Source organism: Cotesia typhae, unplaced genomic scaffold (assembly GCF_013202065.1).
Source record: "Cotesia typhae breed Kobodo isofemale line unplaced genomic scaffold, CoteBio_Ctyphae scaffold_45, whole genome shotgun sequence".
Taxonomy (NCBI): domain Eukaryota; kingdom Metazoa; phylum Arthropoda; class Insecta; order Hymenoptera; family Braconidae; genus Cotesia; species Cotesia typhae.
In genome coordinates, this window is record NW_027423777.1 from 1,918,426 (window position 1) to 1,937,191 (window position 18,766).

Genomic DNA, 18,766 nt, shown 5'->3' on the forward strand with positions numbered 1-18,766 from the left:
CGACCTAGCGTACTCATAATTACAAATAATAACAATAATACTTAAAATATGAAATTATTGACACAATAAATGAATAAATAAACATTTATCGCAACAGAACCAGTTTGTAGATAATTGATTGATTAACGAACTGGAGATCCACAACCTTTAGAACCACCTTATCAACATAGTTCAAAATTCACGAGATATTTAATATTGCAACCCTTGTATTATGTGAAAGCTCACACCGATCGATAGAACATAGAACATGAAACAACAGTAGCATAGACATTCATGACACACACATCCATTCTAGACATTATATGTCATGTCACGTGTGTAGATCAAATCAAGATCGCGAAGACGATATATAGTTTATAGGCGTACAGGTGTATGCTTTTACAAATAACACCTATCCCTATTACATATCGATTCCCGGTCACACATGCGCAAAAAATGCTCACGCTTTAGTGTATTTTCTGATTTGTGCTCCAGGTTATTGTTGGTGAGCATGAAGAACTGCCTGAAGTGGAGCTTAACGACGCGGGCATGCCCGAAGATCCAGAAGTTGAAGATCTTCTGGTGAACGGAAACATGGAACAATTAGCATCCTTGGTGCTGAATGGCGAGGGGAGTCGGCTTCTTGGAAGACAATCGGGAAATCCGGATCTTCAGGCTTTTATTGACAATGTTCCTTCTTATATTGTATGTATTCTTCATTTTTTGATTCTAATTTTTGAATTTTTATGATTGTCGTCTTTTGCAGGGAAAAATTCACGCAGTTCACATTGCAGCAAAAGAAGGCAATTTGAGAGACCTTCAAAATGCCTTGGATAGACGCAAATTTGCTATTGCGAGGGACAATGCTTCGCCTCATGGTGCTACCGCTCTTCATGTCGCGATTGTTTTTGGACACACTGCTATCATAAGGTATCTGTTGAAAAACCTTTTGTTTTTGATGATTTTAAGGTCAAAAGTGTGCTTTTGACTTTTTTGATTTATTTATTTATTTATTTACTTTATAACATCTCAACAGCCCAAAGGCAAATTACAGAGAATTCTAAGTTACAAAATGTAATACAAGAGGCGCATTATCGATTATCAAACTAATTTACAATTATTGAGTTATAATTTAAATATTCCATAACAACAGAAACTTAATAGAAATTTTAATACACTTATACACTAATACTGGATGAAATTATTCTATAAAATAAATTATAATTAATATAAAGATGTAATTTACAAACCTAAGTGGTTTAGTGTTACTCTTTTCATCTAGTGTTAACTACCAGTGATGCAAGGGCACTGGGACTGATGGATGAAGAAGATTCAAGCAGGTCAAAATTATTATTTTGACGTACAGTAAAGTTACAAGCATCAATCAATCTATATAATGGCGATGATAGAGTGAAATTGTTTTTAATTCTTGGTGGATAGAAAGGCTGATCAGAGCGTAGTAATTGATGAAATTTTAAGGAGTTTTTGCTTTTTAAAAGAAGAAATGCTCAGTTTTGAGCTGTAAATATCAGTAGGAACTGTCATAATCATTCAAAAGCTTAAAAAGATAAGAAATCACGAGTTACTTCATGATTAATTCATTTTAATGCATATTCATAAACAGTTTAACCTTCTGCTAGGTAGAACTGATGATGGTATCTCTTCCATATCGATCGTCAGTTTCCGACGTATCTATCTCGTATATTATTTTAACATTTTTTTCCATAATACAGTGAAAAATGACAATGGCGGGTAATAAGGCCTAGCTAAGGGAGATTTTGAAAAAAATCGAAAATATTGCATTTAATTATTGCAATGTATCATTAATTTTTAAATTAATACATTATTTATAAAATATAATGGAGTAATGGTAATTTTCACAATAAACAAACACAAGTTTAAATTTTTTTTTAAATCTTGCGAATAGCCCTTATTTTACTAAGGTAGGGTAATACGGCCTGCGGGTCATAAATATTGGAAATAGTTATACTATATTTGATAAAATTGGTATTAGAGATCAATCATCACTTAAATTGAGCAACAATACTTTTTAAGATGTTGATAAAAGTTAGAACAATGATTTTTAATTATTAAATGTAAAATTATAAAAAATGTTTACCATTTACTCAAATCGTTTTTTACACGGCGAAAAGAACGAATTTTTGCATAGGAAAAATTCCTATGTCAACATGGGAATTTTTTCTTTATTAACATGATAGAAATATCCATGTGACATAGGAAAAATTCATTTATCACTAAAATTTATGTAACTTAATTTAATAACTACAAATTTACATAACAATTTTCTCATTCGAGGAATTTCAAATAATTTAAAAGTAAAACAGTGATACACAGTCGGTTTGTGGTAAAAAAAATTCGAGGAAATTTTTTTCAAATTTTGCTTTACATTTCGAAAAAATTAAAAATCCAGCAGATTATGGACGATGTGGCTTAAATTGCCACAACTTTTTCAAAAATTGACTTATCGGGACGTTTTTTTCTTTCAAAATTTTTTTTATTAAATGTTATTTTTGGGAAAAAATAGGAAAAAATTATTCAAACCAAGATATCTTCATCGTTATTTTTTAGATTTTCCAAAAAAACTCCGAATTTCTCAATGATAAACATTTTTAATTTCTTTTTTCTTTCTTTCGTATGAAACTTTGACATTTTCTACAAATATCCTGAAAATTTCAAAATGGTGTTTTTTCGATTTCTATTTTTTTTAATTGAAAAAAAAAATTTTTTTCATGTCATAAATGAATTTTTCCTATGTCACATTAAGGTATGCCAAAATTTAACTTCCTCGATGGACCTCTTAAAATTGGAATTTTGAGTTCCGCTTTTAACAGGAGTTGTGTTTAGGCATTTCCTGACATATTTCGAGCGTTAAGGATTTATTTGATTTTCATAGAATTTTTTACCAGAAGTTTTGTTTAGGCATTTTTACTGGAATTTCAAAATTTCAAAATTTGGCCAAACAAAACTTGTCCCTAATTTTAAAACTTAATCTCAAGATTTCGGATTGCAATTTCTTTTTAGATACCTAGCAGGAAGATTCCCCGAAACTGCTCACGCAGTAGATGTAGATGGACGAACACCTCTGCACTACGCAGCGACTTTAGCAGATAATGGGCACTACTACAACCTACTCCTCCATTTGGGCGCCAATCCTCTCACCAGAGACAACGTAAGTATTATCCAACATATAAACTAAATCCAAAAAATCTATTTGCCCAAATTATTTCCCAGTTTGAGCAAAAAGCCGAGTACTACCGGACCAACCAAGAAGACCTATCGCACAAACGGCTGTTACGGGACTTTGGCGCCCGCGAAGAACTCGCTGATGAGATGCTTTCCGACAAAGGTAAGATTCCTTTAATTTAATTCTAAATAAATAATTGCAAAATTGTTCAGACACTCTCACTAAAAATTCCCAAGCTCACTGAAATTCACAAAAACCCTTGACAAGCAGATCCTAAAAATCTAACAGCGTAATCTGCCCCCTGATAGTTGCGGGCGGCGACGTATACTCCTCACGACGCGACATTAACGAAGCAGACACCCTGACAATGTTGGAGCGGTGCTTCCGTCTGCTAGTGAACAATCGGAGGAACTCGATCCCGAACACTCCGGCAGCAAATGCGGGTACAATGCTAGGCCGTTGTATGAAACGCCCAATATTTGACAAAATAAAGCACCGTGTGACTCGCATGGACCACAATCTGTTTGACGTAATATGGCCGTCTTTGCAGAAATACCAAACGCTTAATAACAGCAACTATAACCACTATTCCCAGAGCAGCCAAGCATCTAGCGCCCTTAGCAGCAGATCTATGGCAGACATCGACAGCGACTTGGACATGATCGTTGTCGCTCCAGATTTCGAGAGCTACTACGTCTTTGCAGAGCTCCTGGACCCGCTGATCAGGAACCTCCACTGCGTGACGGCAACAGGGGAGCTGCCTGACCAGCCCGAGCCTAGTTTCTTCTCCGAGAGCTCGGAGGTTGACGAGAATGCCAATATCAGCGAGAACATCTCGTCTATCACTGGGTTCGACATTGATCCCAGCAGGAAGTACATTTCTGCTGGAACCGTCGACGCTTGCAGGAATCTGGAGGCTTTCTCGCTGCCTTTGATGCTGACCATCAACCAGCTGGAAGAAACTGAGAAGCAGATCACCGGGGTGCTGATCAGCGCTGAAGTTTCCTTGGTCATGGCTGAAGGCAGCAGCGAAGACGAAGGAGGAACTTACTACACCTTGAACGAAGTCCTCGAGCGGCCTAGTGACATCAGAATGCGCCTCGCTGCTGCAGGACTCCTCGTCCCGATCAACGAAACTGAGGCCAGTGATGAAAAACGCATGCACGGACGACACTGGCCGTACGGCCGAGGTGTCTACGTCGCCAGCGCTGGAGACCTAGCTGTCTGGGTGAATGTCCGGGATCACATCAGGATTATCGCTTGTACTTCCGAGAACAAGCCTGGACAAATTGGCAAGGCCTATGTCAGGATTGCTAAGGTCCTCACGATCCTCGACAAGAAGCTCAGGTTCAAAAAAGATAAGAAATTCGGCTTCCTCAGCGCCAGACCTTCTGCCGTCGGCAACACGCTCAAGTTTAGCGTTATTATTAAACTACAAGGCTTGTCCAGGAAAATGGAACACCTGAAGGGACTCTGCATTGTTCGTGGTCTCAAAGCTATGGAAACCATGCGCAGCGACACCTTCAGGATCAGCAACCAACAAAGTTTGACTATCACTGAATTGCAGACCCTACAGGACTTTATTAATGCCGTTGTCAGTATTATTAGCTTGGAAAAGGAAATGATTTTTAATAATTCCATGAACATTGCGTCGCTTATTGTTAATATGTTCAGGAAGAAAAGCTCTGCACGGAAATTTAGGAGTTAAAGTGCTTGAAGCTGTAATTTTTTAATATTTTAGTTTATGGAAATTATTTTAATTGGATATTTGTATTAAGATGTTAATTAATCTTTAATTAGGATAATTTATTTTTTTATGTTTAATTTTAATTTTAGGGATCTCACTTTGAATAAATGGCTGTTATTTATATAATTATGGATATCTGTGATAATTTAGGAGCTCAATTTTATTTATATTTAATTATTGTTAATTATATTGAGGTGTGATAATTTAAGTTAGATTATAATTATTATAATGATAATAATAATATTGGAAAGATGCGAGAATAATTGAAAAATTCAAGTATTTAGTTAAAAAGGCGGCGATTTTCTACTGGATTTTATTTTGGGTTAGTAATTGTTGAAAATTTAACTTTTTTTTTATTTTATAACGTTATTTTTGAAAAATTGTAAATTTTTACTTAAAATTATTAGTTTTTTTGAAAAAATATTGAACTTTGAGAAGCGGCATAAAATTATGTCATTAAATAAATCGCGTTACTGATGCCATTAGGGCGTATAAAAATACAATTTTTCTTTCAAGTTCAAAAAAAAATTTTTTTTGGACTTAGAAAAAAAAATTGAATTTTTATTATACGCCCTTATGGCATCTGGAACGCGTTATATTTGGGAAGAAATATTTAAAGGAGTGCTAAAGATACCACAAGTGTAAAATTTTTCATAAAAAGCCTTATTTAATTTACGTAATTAATTTTTTTATGCAAAGCCGAATTAGACAAAAAAATACAGAAATAATTTTTAACTAATCATTACTATCATATGCTCTGAATTTGTATTTTTAATTGCGTAAAGTTTTCAATTTGTTTTTTTTTTTTTTTCATCACTAAATTTTGAAATTTGAACGTCACTTTTTAAAAAGTAAAATAAAAACTGTAATTTTTCATAAGAGTTAATGCTTAATTCTAAAATTTTTAAAGCTTAATATTTTTTTTACTAATTTTTTAAGCTTTTCAAAAACTTAGCTTCATTAAAAAAAAATAATTTTAAGATAAAAAAAAAAATTTCTTGAGTCAAGAAAAAAATTCTTGGTTAAAAAAAAACTTTTTTAGCTCAAGAATTTTTATATAAATAAATTAATTGAATGAATATTTTTGTTTATTTGAAATTAAATTAACATGTATGAAAAAAAATTTTAGTGAAAGTTGAGACGGAAATTAAAAAAAAAAAATTAAATAATTTTCATTATTGAAATTAAGAATTCAGATCATTTAATAGCAATAATAAATAAAAAAAAAATCAAATAAAATTCTGTATTCAATATTTGACTTAAAAATCTTTTATTTCTAAAAAAAAATTTTTTAAACTTGAAATTAAAAGACAAAAAAATAAATTTATAATATTTATAAAAATAGCGTTAAAAATAAAATGCTTTAATTGTTTGGCACGAGTCATTGTCACAAGAAGAAAAAACAAAACGCACATATCTTTCCAACATTGTTGTTATTGTTCAATCATCAAAATTCTGTACAAGCTAAAAACATTAAACATTTGTATATCTAATCAACAGGCCAGTTCTCCAATTACTCACTAAAGAGTAACGATCTCACGCTTATGTATTTTGCACGATAAAAATTATTGAGCTTATAAGCTTGCAATGTGAAGCTTGTCTGCTCCGAATTTAGTTTTATTTACTGAGTTTAGCTGGTATGATTCAGTTATTATATAATTGTCTTTTCTTTGTTTTAGATAGCAGTGATGATTTTCCAATATTTCGTGAAGAAGACGGACGTTATTTGGCTTCCTGTAAGTCAATATTAATTTATTCATTTCTTCTTTTTATACTGATGGTCTTAATATTTATAATTATTCATTATTTGACAGCGTTGGGCACACCGTTAATTAAAGGATTGACTGAAGTAGTTCACAGGCGTCCCAAAAATCCAGTCACTTACTTGGCGACGTATTTAAATAATTTTGCGACTCATACAAATGGAAACGACTATTCTTCTCCGGTAATATAAAATACTAAATTTTTAATAAAAATAAATTATAGTTTAAAAAAAATATAAAAATAAATATAAATATTAAAAAAAAAATAAAAATAAATATCAAAATATAAAAAAATATCATTTTTAATAAATTTAAATTAAGAATAGTGTTAAAAATTTCAATAAATATAAATTAATAATAGTGTAAATAAAAAAAAAAAATGTATTTTATTTTTAAAAAATTGTGGGGTGCTTTTTAAGATATTATAAAAATGATAATCACTCTACTCATATCTGTCGATAGAATATTTATATCTATTGACCCATGCACTCTACGCTTTTTTTAAAAAATAAAATACATTTTTTTTTATTTAGACTATTATTAATTTATATTTACTAATATAGCTAATAATAAAAAGCGTGTAAAAAGACAAAAGTAATAATTAATATCCAATACAAGATTGGTATTAACCTTAATGTTAGCAGAGTGGTTAAAAGCGCACGGTCTAAAGAGTACTCGACTAACACACCGGCCAGGCGTGGGTTCGAATCCCTAGCTGGTTCAATGTTAAATAAAAAATATTAGATTATGCATAAAATTTATTTACTAGTAAAGTTTAATTTATTCTTCACCATAGAAATTTTTGAAAAAAAAATTTTAGTATTTTTTCCGAGTCTTACAAAAAAAGTCAGACCTTAACAACTTTCTCGAATTATGGCATTAACTACCGATTAGATGGAGTAAAAAAAAAATCAAAATGCCTCATCTATTGTTCATTTTTTAATTTTAGTAATTTTTTATGGATTTTTATTTTAATATATCGAATATTGACTACTACAGTTGTTGTGACTCAACTGGAGCGAAAGAACTTCTTTAATTAAAAAAAAAAAAAAAAGATTGGAATTGCCATATAAAAAATAAATATTGGCAAAAAAATTGTTAACAACTTATAAAACTAATATTTTATAAATTAATATCAACATATCATAAGAAAATAAATAGGAAGTAATTTTAAAAATACAAAAATAATTTTTGATTATAATATAAGGATCAGAAGAGAATAAACTGCAAGTTAATTCCCCAAAGTTCCGTAGAGCGGCGCATGGTCGCTTTTGTTGTTCGCTTGAAGAGACTCATTTTTCCAATGTTATATTCTGTTTACAAATCCATTTGGTATCATTCTGAAAGCAAATTTTATTCTTCAGAAATTACCTACAATGCTTGAACAAGCTAACAGTCGTGTGAACAGAAAAGTCCAGCGAAAATCTTGCTCGTACTCTGTCAACGACTCTTTGAAGGCACTGGTTGAAGTTCAATCAGTGTCATATTGGCAAAGAACAATTATTAAGAAATTCGCTAAATTAAAGGGCTATCGGGAATTGAAAAATTCCTAGATTCAAGCCCTTGGTTAACTATTAATATCAGCTCAATATCTAGTATATTGATCTGATTTTTGAAATTGCGGCATTTGCCGAGAGTTGCTCCGACATTGCAGTATCGTTGGGAGCAACTCGACCAATCTAATTGAAACAAAAGTTTATTTCAGCATTATAAATCAATTTTACAATGGCTTTGAATTATTTCAGTCTAAACTGTACTGTAATATAAATGAATTTATATAATCTTTATTTATTTATATACTTTCGTTAAAAGATTTAGTAAATTTTTTTCAAAAAGTAATATAATTTTCAAAGTTAGTTTTTAATTGGCACACGGAGAGAAAAAAAGAGATCTTATTTTTATGTAGAATAGTAACCATTACTATGTTACATAGTAACGGAAATTTTTTTGAGAACCCTGTGTAAAATTGCTGATAAAAATCTTGGAAATTGTGATTAAATTATAAACAATCTCTCATTTGATGCAGAATTAAATTCTGAAAATAATGTTATTATTTTTTTATTTTTTGATAAAAATTTCAATTTGTTATTAACAAAAAAAATTAAAAATCTCAGTTTTTTGTAAATATTTTAATAACTATAGGTGATATTAAAAATAGGAAAAAAGATCTTTAGAGAGGAGGAAATTTCTGAAAAAAATTCTTGACTCCCGGAACTCTAGCTTCAAAAACAACAATTTTTATTTAATTAGTTTAATTATTTAATACTTAGTATTTATAATGAAATAATAATCATACAAATACCAATTTTTTATCAAATAATAATTAATTAATTGATTTTAATAACTTACAGAAAAGTGATGTATTAATAATATCTTCTGAAGAAACAACTGAAGAATATGACCTGGACAGCGGTAATTTAGATGATGGATATCCAAAAAGTCCAGAGTCTTCAATATTGCCGGAGTCTGCATTCATGGAGACTTCTAGAGTAATTTAACTAAATATACTACTAATTACATATTTTATAAATTTAATTTTAATTGTTATTTTTATTAAACAGGATGAGCATGGTCAAAGTTTGATCCACTACTCTGCAGTGAGAACTCATCCTAAAAACGGTTTCTTCCATCTTTTGCAAGAGCGGCAAATAAATATCGCACTGAGAGATGAGTTGTATCGCACCGCGCGAGATGTTGCTGAAGAAGCTAATTTTTATGACAATATTGAAGAAATAGATCGGTTTGTTGTCTATTTATCGGCACGAGGTATGATAAAATAATAAACAATTTTATGAGTTCATAATTTTTGTAAGTTAAGAAAGGTCTTAATAATTTTTATAATTTATGATTGAATAATTATAATTTTAGGAGAGACGGATAAATTAGTAGAACTTTTACTGGAAGGATACGATCATATTCTGGACACTGAAGATGATGGTATTAATATTCTAGATATTACTGCTGAGCGAAATCGGCAATCTACTGTTCAATTTTTGCAGACTATTGAAAATTATATTGTAAGTTCAATATTTTTTAAAGTCATAAATACAATATTAATTTTTTTTTTGTTTTTACTACACGGAAAGAAGAAAATTACACTGCATATTCTTCTATATTATACTCAGTGTAATCTGGAGTAAAAAAAAATTTCAGATAATATTAAATATAATCCAGACTAGAATTCAAATTTGCGCGCCCAAGCGCGCGCTTTGACTATAGCGTTTGTATATATTTTCATGTTTATGATATATTTGACCAATCACGTTACGAATAGTTTGCTTACATGATATATTTTCATATTTTTCATCTAAATTATAAGAGTTGAATTATATAATCCAAGATTCTACTGAGTATAATTCAAATTATACGGGATATTTTTTACACGCTTTTTATTAGCTTCAACCTGTATGTTTGTATGTTTGTAACCGACTTCTTTGGGCGCGATTTTGACGCTCTTTAAACGGCCAGATTTCGTTCAAACTTTGTAGATTTATCGAGGACCGATGACAATACACTAATTTGATGAAATTATTCCATTTTTCAATTTGTAAAATAAGATTTTTGTTAATTTATATAATTTTTATCTGTAGTCGATAAGGCAGAAATTTTAATTTCCAACCATTATCTTTAGACGATTTATCTAATATTAACAAAGTGCATGCTGGTAAGTTAGTTGCCAAATAATAGTTTAAAATTAAAAAAACAAGCTATTATAAATAAACCAAACTAAAAAGTATAAAATAAATAATAGTTTAGAAAAACTAAGAAACACGCTTTTTATAGAAAACCGAACAAAAAAAAATAGAAAATAAGTTTTAATAAATTTAAATTAAGAATAGTGTTAAAAATTTCAATTAATATAAATTAATAATAGTGTAAATGAAAAAAAAAATGTATTTTATTTTAAAAAAAGCGTGGGGTGCATGGGTCAATAGATATAAATATTCTATCGACAGATATGAGTAGAGTGATTATCATTTTTATAATATCTTAAAAAGCACCCCACGCTTTTTTTAAAATAAAATACATTTTTTTTTATTTACACTATTATTAATTACATTTATTGAAATTTTTAACACTATTCTTAATTTAAATTTATTAAAACTTATTTTCTATTTTTTTAGTTCGGTTTTCTATAAAAAGCGTGTTTTTTAGTTTTTTTAAACTATTATTTATTCGGATTATATCCAGTGTAATCTGGAGCGGTATAACCAAAAGAATTACTTGTTCAAATCGGAGATTACACTGAGTATAATGCAAAAATAATTTAGTACAATCTGGATTATATTTGATATTATCCGAAATTTTTTTTTTACCACAGATTACACTGAGTATAATCTGGGAGGATATGCAGTGTAATTTTGTTCTTTCCGTGTAGCACTAAGAAAAAATTTCTAAAAAAAAAAAAAAAAATAAGAAATTAATTTGTTGAAAATTAAAAAAATTTTTATATTTTTAGCTGAGAAATAAAATTCTTTAAAATTTTCAACAAATTAATTTCTTGTCAAAATAATGCCATTTTTTTCAAATTTTTTTTTCTTAATGTGATATAATGAAAATACATATGCCAACAAAAAAATTTGCAAAATTTTAATTAATTTTTGTAATTAATTAGACACAAAGAAATGAATTGCATCGAGTTATACGAGGTGGAGATTTGGAGTCGACGCAGAAGATATTTCAGAAAAACGGCGGGGGCTCGACTTTGTTCGCTATTGGTAAAAATACACTGGGAAGGTGTTCTTTGCATATCGCAGTACTAGGAGAACATGTCGATATCGTTCGATATATCGCTGAAAACTATCCTGAGACGCTTCGCATCGGAGATAATGTAATTGTTCATTTAAAAAATTTTTAATAATTTTTTTTTTTACAAACTTGAAAAAAATTGAGAAAGTAAAAAATTATTTGTTGTTAATAAAAATAATTTTTTATTTCAGATGGAAAGAACAGCGCTGCATTATGCAATGGGTGTACCTTCTGTCGAAATATTAACGAGTATTTTGATAAAATGTGGTGCAAAGCGTATACAAAAAGACATTGTAAGTTGTTTTTTTAAAAAAATAATAAATAAAACAATTTTTAACTTCTAATAATCAATTATTATTTTACTTTTTAGAAATCTCGTCAACCGTCTTACTACTTCATGGATAAAACAGACATCCAAAGATTGCAGGACGAAGAACAAACGATGTCCAAATAAAATTTTTCTACTGATTAAGTCATTCATTAATTTATTTATAATTTCATCAACTACAAAGTCCAATTGTTTGAAATTTTTCTGTATTAATTTAATAAAATTTGTGTACTGAAAAACTTATTTTTAATCCAAAATTTCTTCCGTAGTATCCAACCAAGGAACAGGATTCACGTATGCTGGAGTAGCTTGTTGATCAGCTGAAATCACAATTGCTAACATAAATTTAATCAACTCTTCACCACTAGCATTATTTGTTAAATTTTATTACTCACTCAATGAGTACTGCGCCGCGGTGGTAAGCTGAGCTCAATATTGCCAAATTTTGCATGTTTCTTATATTTAAATAAAAATTTTTTTTTTTCTTTTTTTTTTTTTTTTTTTTTTTGTTATAAAGCGATTCGAACGGAATCACTACAAACACGGAAAGAACAAGATGACACTGAATATCATCCCAGATTATACTCAGTGACATCTGTGGTGAAAAAAATTTAGATTATACTCATTATAATTTGGATAATACTCATTATAATCTGGATTATACTCATTATAATCTGGATTATACTCATTATAATCTGGATAATACTCATTATAATCTGGGATGATATCCAGTGTCATCTTGTTTTTTTCGATTAAGTTACGGTTAATTATTACGTGCGATTGGTGGTTTAATGTTATTTGTTACTGAAATCTATGAAATATTGACAGCTGTTATAAAATGTAATGCTTATTTATTTTTCAATAGTTGAATCTATTAAAAAATTAACAAAAGAAACAACAAGTTTTATATTTTAGTTTTAAGAATTAATTGCCGGAAGCAATTTTAACTCTAGCTTAACGACAGCTGCATTGTTAAATTGCTTGAATATTTTGTCTTTGTCCTCATATTTAATAAAGCCCAATGATTGACCAGTTCTTCTCAACAAATCAGCAGTCCAGTTTTCGAGAGTTGCGTTGTGACTTGCTGAAGATATCCGACCTATGTGAATAGGAGTGTGCTTGGTGTAATCATAAACTTTAGTTGTTGAGTCGGGCTGTTCAAAGACCAAAATCTGAAATTCAAATTTTTTGTAGCTATCAATTAAAAACGATCCAGTTCATAAGTATTTTCCTTATTAATTTCTTATCCATATTAATTTTACCTTGGTAATTATTAAAATAAGGTATCGGTGGGGGCAATAAGGCATAGCTAAGGAATGTTTTGAAAAAAATCTAAAATATTGCATTTAATTATCGAAATGTATCATTAATCTTAATTTTAATACATTAGCCATTAAATACACGGAAAAAATACGTTGCAAAATTTATAGAAAAGTTTGTAAAATTTACGAAATTCTATCTATAAGTCGACTCATGTAATATTTACAGAACTTAATAGATTATTTTTACGTGGTAAATTCTGTTATTATAAATCTCTAAATTTAATAAATTCAGTCTGTAATTATAATATAACTTTTTCTGTTATTATTACTGTAAATTTATTGTAATTAATTAAAAAGCATTACTTGAGTCAGCATCATTGCAAACTAATTTATATCACGGTTTTGAATTTTTTCGAAAATTTTAATTTTTCTGATTTTTTACAGTGTACTTCAAGACAAATTATTTTTTTATAATCAGTAAAAAAAAATTTCTTCACATATGATAAAAATTTTAAATTTACTATTAACAGATTATTATTTAGATTTTTAATCAATAATCAAACATAATTTTAATTCAAGAAGTTACTCTGCAACGATCACATAATATTCTTATAGCCCTGAATAAAAAAAAGTATTGAGACAAAGAAAAAAGTATTGAAAAGTATCGGATTGACTAGAAAACCAATACTTTTTTCTTTGTCTCAATACTTTTTTTTCTAATCAGGGAGATTTCATAGAATTTATCTGTAAATTTTACAAAAAAAAATACGTAGTTTTCACGTAAACTCACAAGTAATAATTACATATTTTTTCTGTAAATTTTAAAGAATATATACTGTAGAAATTTTAAAGATTATTTTCTGTAAATTTTACATAGTCGTTTTTTCCGTGTGGGCCTTATTACCCGCAGGTACCTTATAATAAAAAGCTATTAAAATGACCACCTATTACCTGATATACACAATCGCCGGTCAAAATCGCCGAGACATAAGAGGTTTCATTTTCCCTCCAAGCTCCCGAAAGTCCTACTTGTTCAATCCAGCGCTTAACATCTTCAGGATAGTCACTTCCATTTTCCAATTCGATCAGAACAGATTCATCCGCTTTTATGGCGCACTCTTTGAATGAAAAGCACATGTAATTATCTATGTAGCGATCATCAATACCTAGCACGCTTCCAGTTAATTCATTGTAATTAAAATTGATTTTTTTGGAAGCTTGAGCTTCAATTTCCGGAAAGTAGCCAGCACTAAAAGTCTCGTTGCAATTAAATATAGTAGTATAAGATTGTAGTCTCAAGTAATCTATAGAATCGTTTTTCACGTACTTTCCGCCAGTTTCGCCGTGGAACAAATTGCCCATAAGTTCACCAGTAAGCTGATCTAAATTTACCTCATTAACAACATCGCCCGCTACTAATTGATGAAGAGAAATTTTAGCGCTATTTATTCCCGCGAAAAACGAGAAAAATACCAGCGCAGTAAGAATATTTTTGAAATTATTTTTCCGATCCATCGTAGCGCGTATTTAGATTCAGATTGAAGTCATCAGTTGCTATGTTAACTTTATATATCTCAGATTCATCGTTAGTTAATTGGAAATACTGACGCAACGTATTTTTGTTTATTTTATCAGTCATGACGATGAAGGTTGATGTTAAAAAATATTTTATCTACTTCAGAGTTAAAATCATCAAACTATTGCTACAATGTAGCGTTAATAATAATTATGTCTATTTATTAACAGTTAAATGAAAATTTTTAATCGAGGTCATTTTTATCCTCGCGTGATTATTTTTATTTCCTGCTCATTGTTTTTTATAAACTATATAAGTTATTATGTTACAAAATTATAATCCTGTCGAAGAACTGTTGCTGTTTGCAAATCGGCACAGAAAAAAATTCACTTGAACCAAGAAAATATTTTTCTTAATTATTTTCTTGAGCGAAAAAAATTTTTTTGGACACAAGAAATTTCACTTATTCCAACAAATTAATTCTCTTGCTTTAAAAAATACGTATCTTGATCCAAGAAAATTTATTTAAGTCAAGAAAATTTTCTTCTTTTGAGAAAATTCAGCCTCTTGCTCCAAAAAATTTTGTTCTTGATAGAAGTAAATTTTCTTGCCTTGAGAAAATTTTTCTCTTGCTCCAAAAAATTAAATATCTTGATAGTAAATTTTCATTAATATTTTTATTGACTAACATGTCAAATGGGAAGATGAAATAATATTGAATCATTTTTTTCATTCAATATATCTCTCTCGCACATATTTAACCGCTTCGATTTTAAAAACAAAACTTGGCAACATGGCTCGGCTGCCCAATTTCAAAACACAATATAGTAACTAACATTTAAAAATTTTTCTTAATTTTTCTTATTAAAAAAAAATTTGCCTGCCAAATTGATGAAAAATTTGACTTATGAATAGAAAATACTCGAATATAAATATTTTTAAGAAAAAATACTTGAAATTAAGGTCTAAAAGTTATAAAAAATTCAGCAAGGTTAAAAAAAATTAGGTTTAAAAATTACTGTGTTTTAAAATTGGGTAGCCGGGCTGTTTGGCGCCGCTTTTCTATGTCTTCATCATAAAACCATTTTTGATTTCATAAAAAAAATTTTTTTCTATGAATTCATGATACATAAAAATTTTCTGGAATATCTAATTGAAGCAATCTAAATTTTTCAACTTCATGGTCAAACTAATAAGAAAAACGTATAAATAAAAAAAAAAAAGGTGGCACCGCGCTCATTGAGTGAGTACTGAAGAGTTAATTATTAAATTATTTTATTCCACATAGAAAAAAGTAAACTGTAATAAATAATTAAGAATTTTGACTGTTTTAAATGTTAAATTTTTCCAGAGAGACCTTTTTCTTCTCATCTAAGTTCTCTTTCTCATAATATGGATTATACATTGAAATGGCAATTTTTACTATTTGAAACTGCAATTTTCAAGATGACAAAATTGTAATTTTTATATTATATATTATATTTAAAATTTTGATACCTGATTTTTTTTAGTATTGCTGAATTTCTTATAACTTTTAAGACCTCAATTTCAAGTATTTTTTCTTAAAAATATCTATACTCAAGTATTTTCTACTCATAAATCAAATTTTCTATCAATTTGGCGCGCAAATTTTTTTTTATCAAAAAAAATTTCTATAAACCTCAAAATTATCATTTACGGTGTTTTGAAATTGGGCAGCTGAGCTCCCCCTTCTTCTCATAGTATGGACTATACATTGAAACAGTAAATTTTTAAGACGAGAGAGTAGTTATTTACTATAGTGACAGCTACTAATCACTTATTTTCGATATTAAATTATAAATTGTGGCTTTTACTATAAAAACTTGAAACTAGAAAAATTAACTTGAATCCGAGTGAATTTTACAGTTTACTTTTTTCCGCGAATCCCTTAATTACTCACGCAAAAGACCTTGAGTAGCAGGTTTCGGACACTTTTTACTTTTCATTCGCCATTTTTCAAAAGCTTCCACACTTTTCGCGAGTCTAATCTTCTTATCAGCTTCAGCCTCTTGAATTTTCAATTTCTCTTCACTTTTCTGTGCTAAATTTTTCAAACCGAAACTAATTAAAAAATGTCAATTAAAATCTAAATATCCTCAAAATTACCTTCGATTTCTTTGTCCTTTTTCCTACACCAGCGCTTCAGACAAATTTCTTTAGCAATCACAGTTTTGTCCTCAATCTCTTTCAACCTTGCTTCCATCTCCAGTTCTTTTTCCTTGATCAATTTCTTCTTCAAATCATCCTGCTTTTTCTTCTCAACCCAGGCCTCGAAACTCTCTTTATCTTTTCTTTCACGTTCTTCTTTTTCTTTTAGGAATTTTTCTTCCTGAATTTTTTTTTCTTCTTCAATCTCCGCAATTTTCTTCTTTCGTTCCAAAAGTTCGCTTCTCTTTCTCTCGATCCATTGATCGTAAGCTAGTTTTTTCTCCGAAGACCGAGGACGCTTTGAAGTGCAGTTTGGTAAAGATGTTGATATTTGTACAACCTTGTAACCATTGACAGAGTACCTGTCAAAATGATTTAAATTAAAAATTTTTTGCATATAAAAGTAAAATAACCTTTCTTTAATGTCAGTTATGCATTAAAAATTGAATTTTGATCAATTAATATTATTTATTTAAGGACGCAGTAATTGCTACCAAAAAAATGAACATGCTTGTATTACTGCGAATGTTTTCAATAATCCGCAGTAATAGAAGCACCTCTATTTGTATACATTTGTACTAATTACTGCGGGTGTAAAATGCATATATTTTAAATTAAAAAGAAAATATTGCCTGTCAATTGACAGTTCAAGTTGCCTTCAAATTGCTCTTAGTTAAAAATAAATTATAAACAGAAATTGATAAAAAATAAAACAAATAAATCAAAGTTGATAAAAATACAAGCGGTCATTATAATAAAGAATTTGTTGTGTTAAATTAAGCAGAAAATCTTTCAAACCAAGAAATTTTCATTAAATTAAGTGAATGTAACTTTATTCAAAATTTTTTCTGATTGATTTAAAAAAATTCAAAATGATTTTTTAAATCAAGATTTGTGTTTCTTCGATAAAGCTCATTTTTTTAATTACTATAAAAACTCTACTTGTTATGTTATACATCATTATTCCGATCATTATTATTAATTGATATGAATTCAAATTATTTCAGGAATACGTTTTTCTAATCCATTCATTTTATTAAACAAATAATTATCTTTCAAACGTATTTTATTAATTTCTTATATGATCTCGAAGTTGTTTATCATTGAATTTCATCCGCAGTGATAGACACGCAGTAATTGGGTCATTCGCAGTAATTGGCACGCAGTAATAGAGACAAACTCCTTTTATGCCCGCAGTAATACATGCATATAAACTTTTTTTTTTTAAATGCTTATTATTTGAAGAAAATATTAGTTTATCGCACTCTTGATTTTTTTTTTTTTTGAGTCAATAATGAGTCAAACTTTGGTTTAAAAAAAAAATTATTGTTATTTTTGAAAAATTTAATAAAAATGCTTTTGAAGTAAGACCTACCGAAAAAACTGCAGTAATACCCACAAAAATCTTATTTTGCAAATTGAAAAATAGAATGATCTGATCAAATTACTTTTTGATTAATTTTCAATTCAATTTTCATTCAATTCCTAAAACAAAATTACCTCTGAACTTCTTCATCTTCTTGTTCAGCATTGAAGTCATTAATAATTTTTCCACGTCGCTCTGTTCGCGTTGATCTTGTCTTTGAAGAATTTACCGACGGTCTTGAGGACGTTAATGAACTCAATGAATTACAGCGATAAGTATTCAATAATTCATGCTTATTACAATTGTAACTGTTATAGTTATAATTACTATAAGAATTGCAATTAGAATAACAAACAGGATCTTCTACTGACAGACCAGCAAGTCCGTCGATTAAGTCACATTTCCTAAGCTCTCCGCTATTTTGTAAATCAAGATCCAAATTTTCGCTTTGAAAACTAGTCAAAGGCTCGGCATAAATTGCTGGATTAATCCGCCGTCTTTCTCTGAAATTTAATTAATTTAATTAATTTAATTCAATTAAATAAAAAAATAATTATTACCTGTGAGATATTTCCGTTAATGAGTTTACCTGAAAAATGTCTTCACCAAAAAATTACTCGCCATTTATTTCTCCATTTAAAAAAATAAGGTTATTTTTTTGACAAGAGAAGAAAATAAAACA

The 18,766-nt window shown here is 29.1% G+C and overlaps 3 protein-coding genes across 6 annotated transcripts in view; 1 reads left to right on the top strand and 2 right to left on the bottom strand.

Moving 5' to 3' along the window:
- LOC141536828 (uncharacterized) overlaps positions 1–12,014 on the top strand; it is an 80,638-nt gene extending 68,624 nt beyond the window's left edge. For all 4 annotated transcript variants that reach the window (XM_074257588.1, XM_074257587.1, XM_074257586.1 and 1 more), the window contains 12 exons: positions 475–684; positions 746–909; positions 3,022–3,169; positions 3,232–3,346; positions 6,611–6,667; positions 6,746–6,876; positions 9,046–9,183; positions 9,256–9,460; positions 9,563–9,711; positions 11,310–11,525; positions 11,635–11,736; positions 11,814–12,014. In XM_074257588.1, the coding sequence (XP_074113689.1) occupies positions 475–684; positions 746–909; positions 3,022–3,169; positions 3,232–3,346; positions 6,611–6,667; positions 6,746–6,876; positions 9,046–9,183; positions 9,256–9,460; positions 9,563–9,711; positions 11,310–11,525; positions 11,635–11,736; positions 11,814–11,897 (1,719 nt within the window). In that variant the 3' untranslated portion in view covers positions 11,898–12,014. The remainder of the gene's footprint in view (positions 1–474; positions 685–745; positions 910–3,021; positions 3,170–3,231; positions 3,347–6,610; positions 6,668–6,745; positions 6,877–9,045; positions 9,184–9,255; positions 9,461–9,562; positions 9,712–11,309; positions 11,526–11,634; positions 11,737–11,813) is intronic.
- Positions 11,883–18,708, bottom strand: LOC141537031 (uncharacterized). Its single transcript, XM_074257870.1, has 5 exons — positions 18,674–18,708; positions 18,219–18,587; positions 16,677–17,080; positions 16,471–16,611; positions 11,883–12,091 (listed from the first exon to the last, which is right to left on the bottom strand). Exons 1-5 carry the CDS (start codon positions 18,706–18,708, stop codon positions 12,018–12,020), a joined length of 1,023 nt encoding a protein of 340 aa, XP_074113971.1. The 3' UTR covers positions 11,883–12,017.
- Positions 12,603–15,185, bottom strand: LOC141536834 (uncharacterized). The gene is made up of 2 exons (XM_074257597.1): positions 13,985–15,185; positions 12,603–12,943 (listed from the first exon to the last, which is right to left on the bottom strand). Exons 1-2 carry the CDS (start codon positions 14,546–14,548, stop codon positions 12,689–12,691), a joined length of 819 nt encoding a protein of 272 aa, XP_074113698.1. The 5' UTR covers positions 14,549–15,185; the 3' UTR covers positions 12,603–12,688.
- Positions 18,709–18,766: the final 58 nt, after the last annotated feature.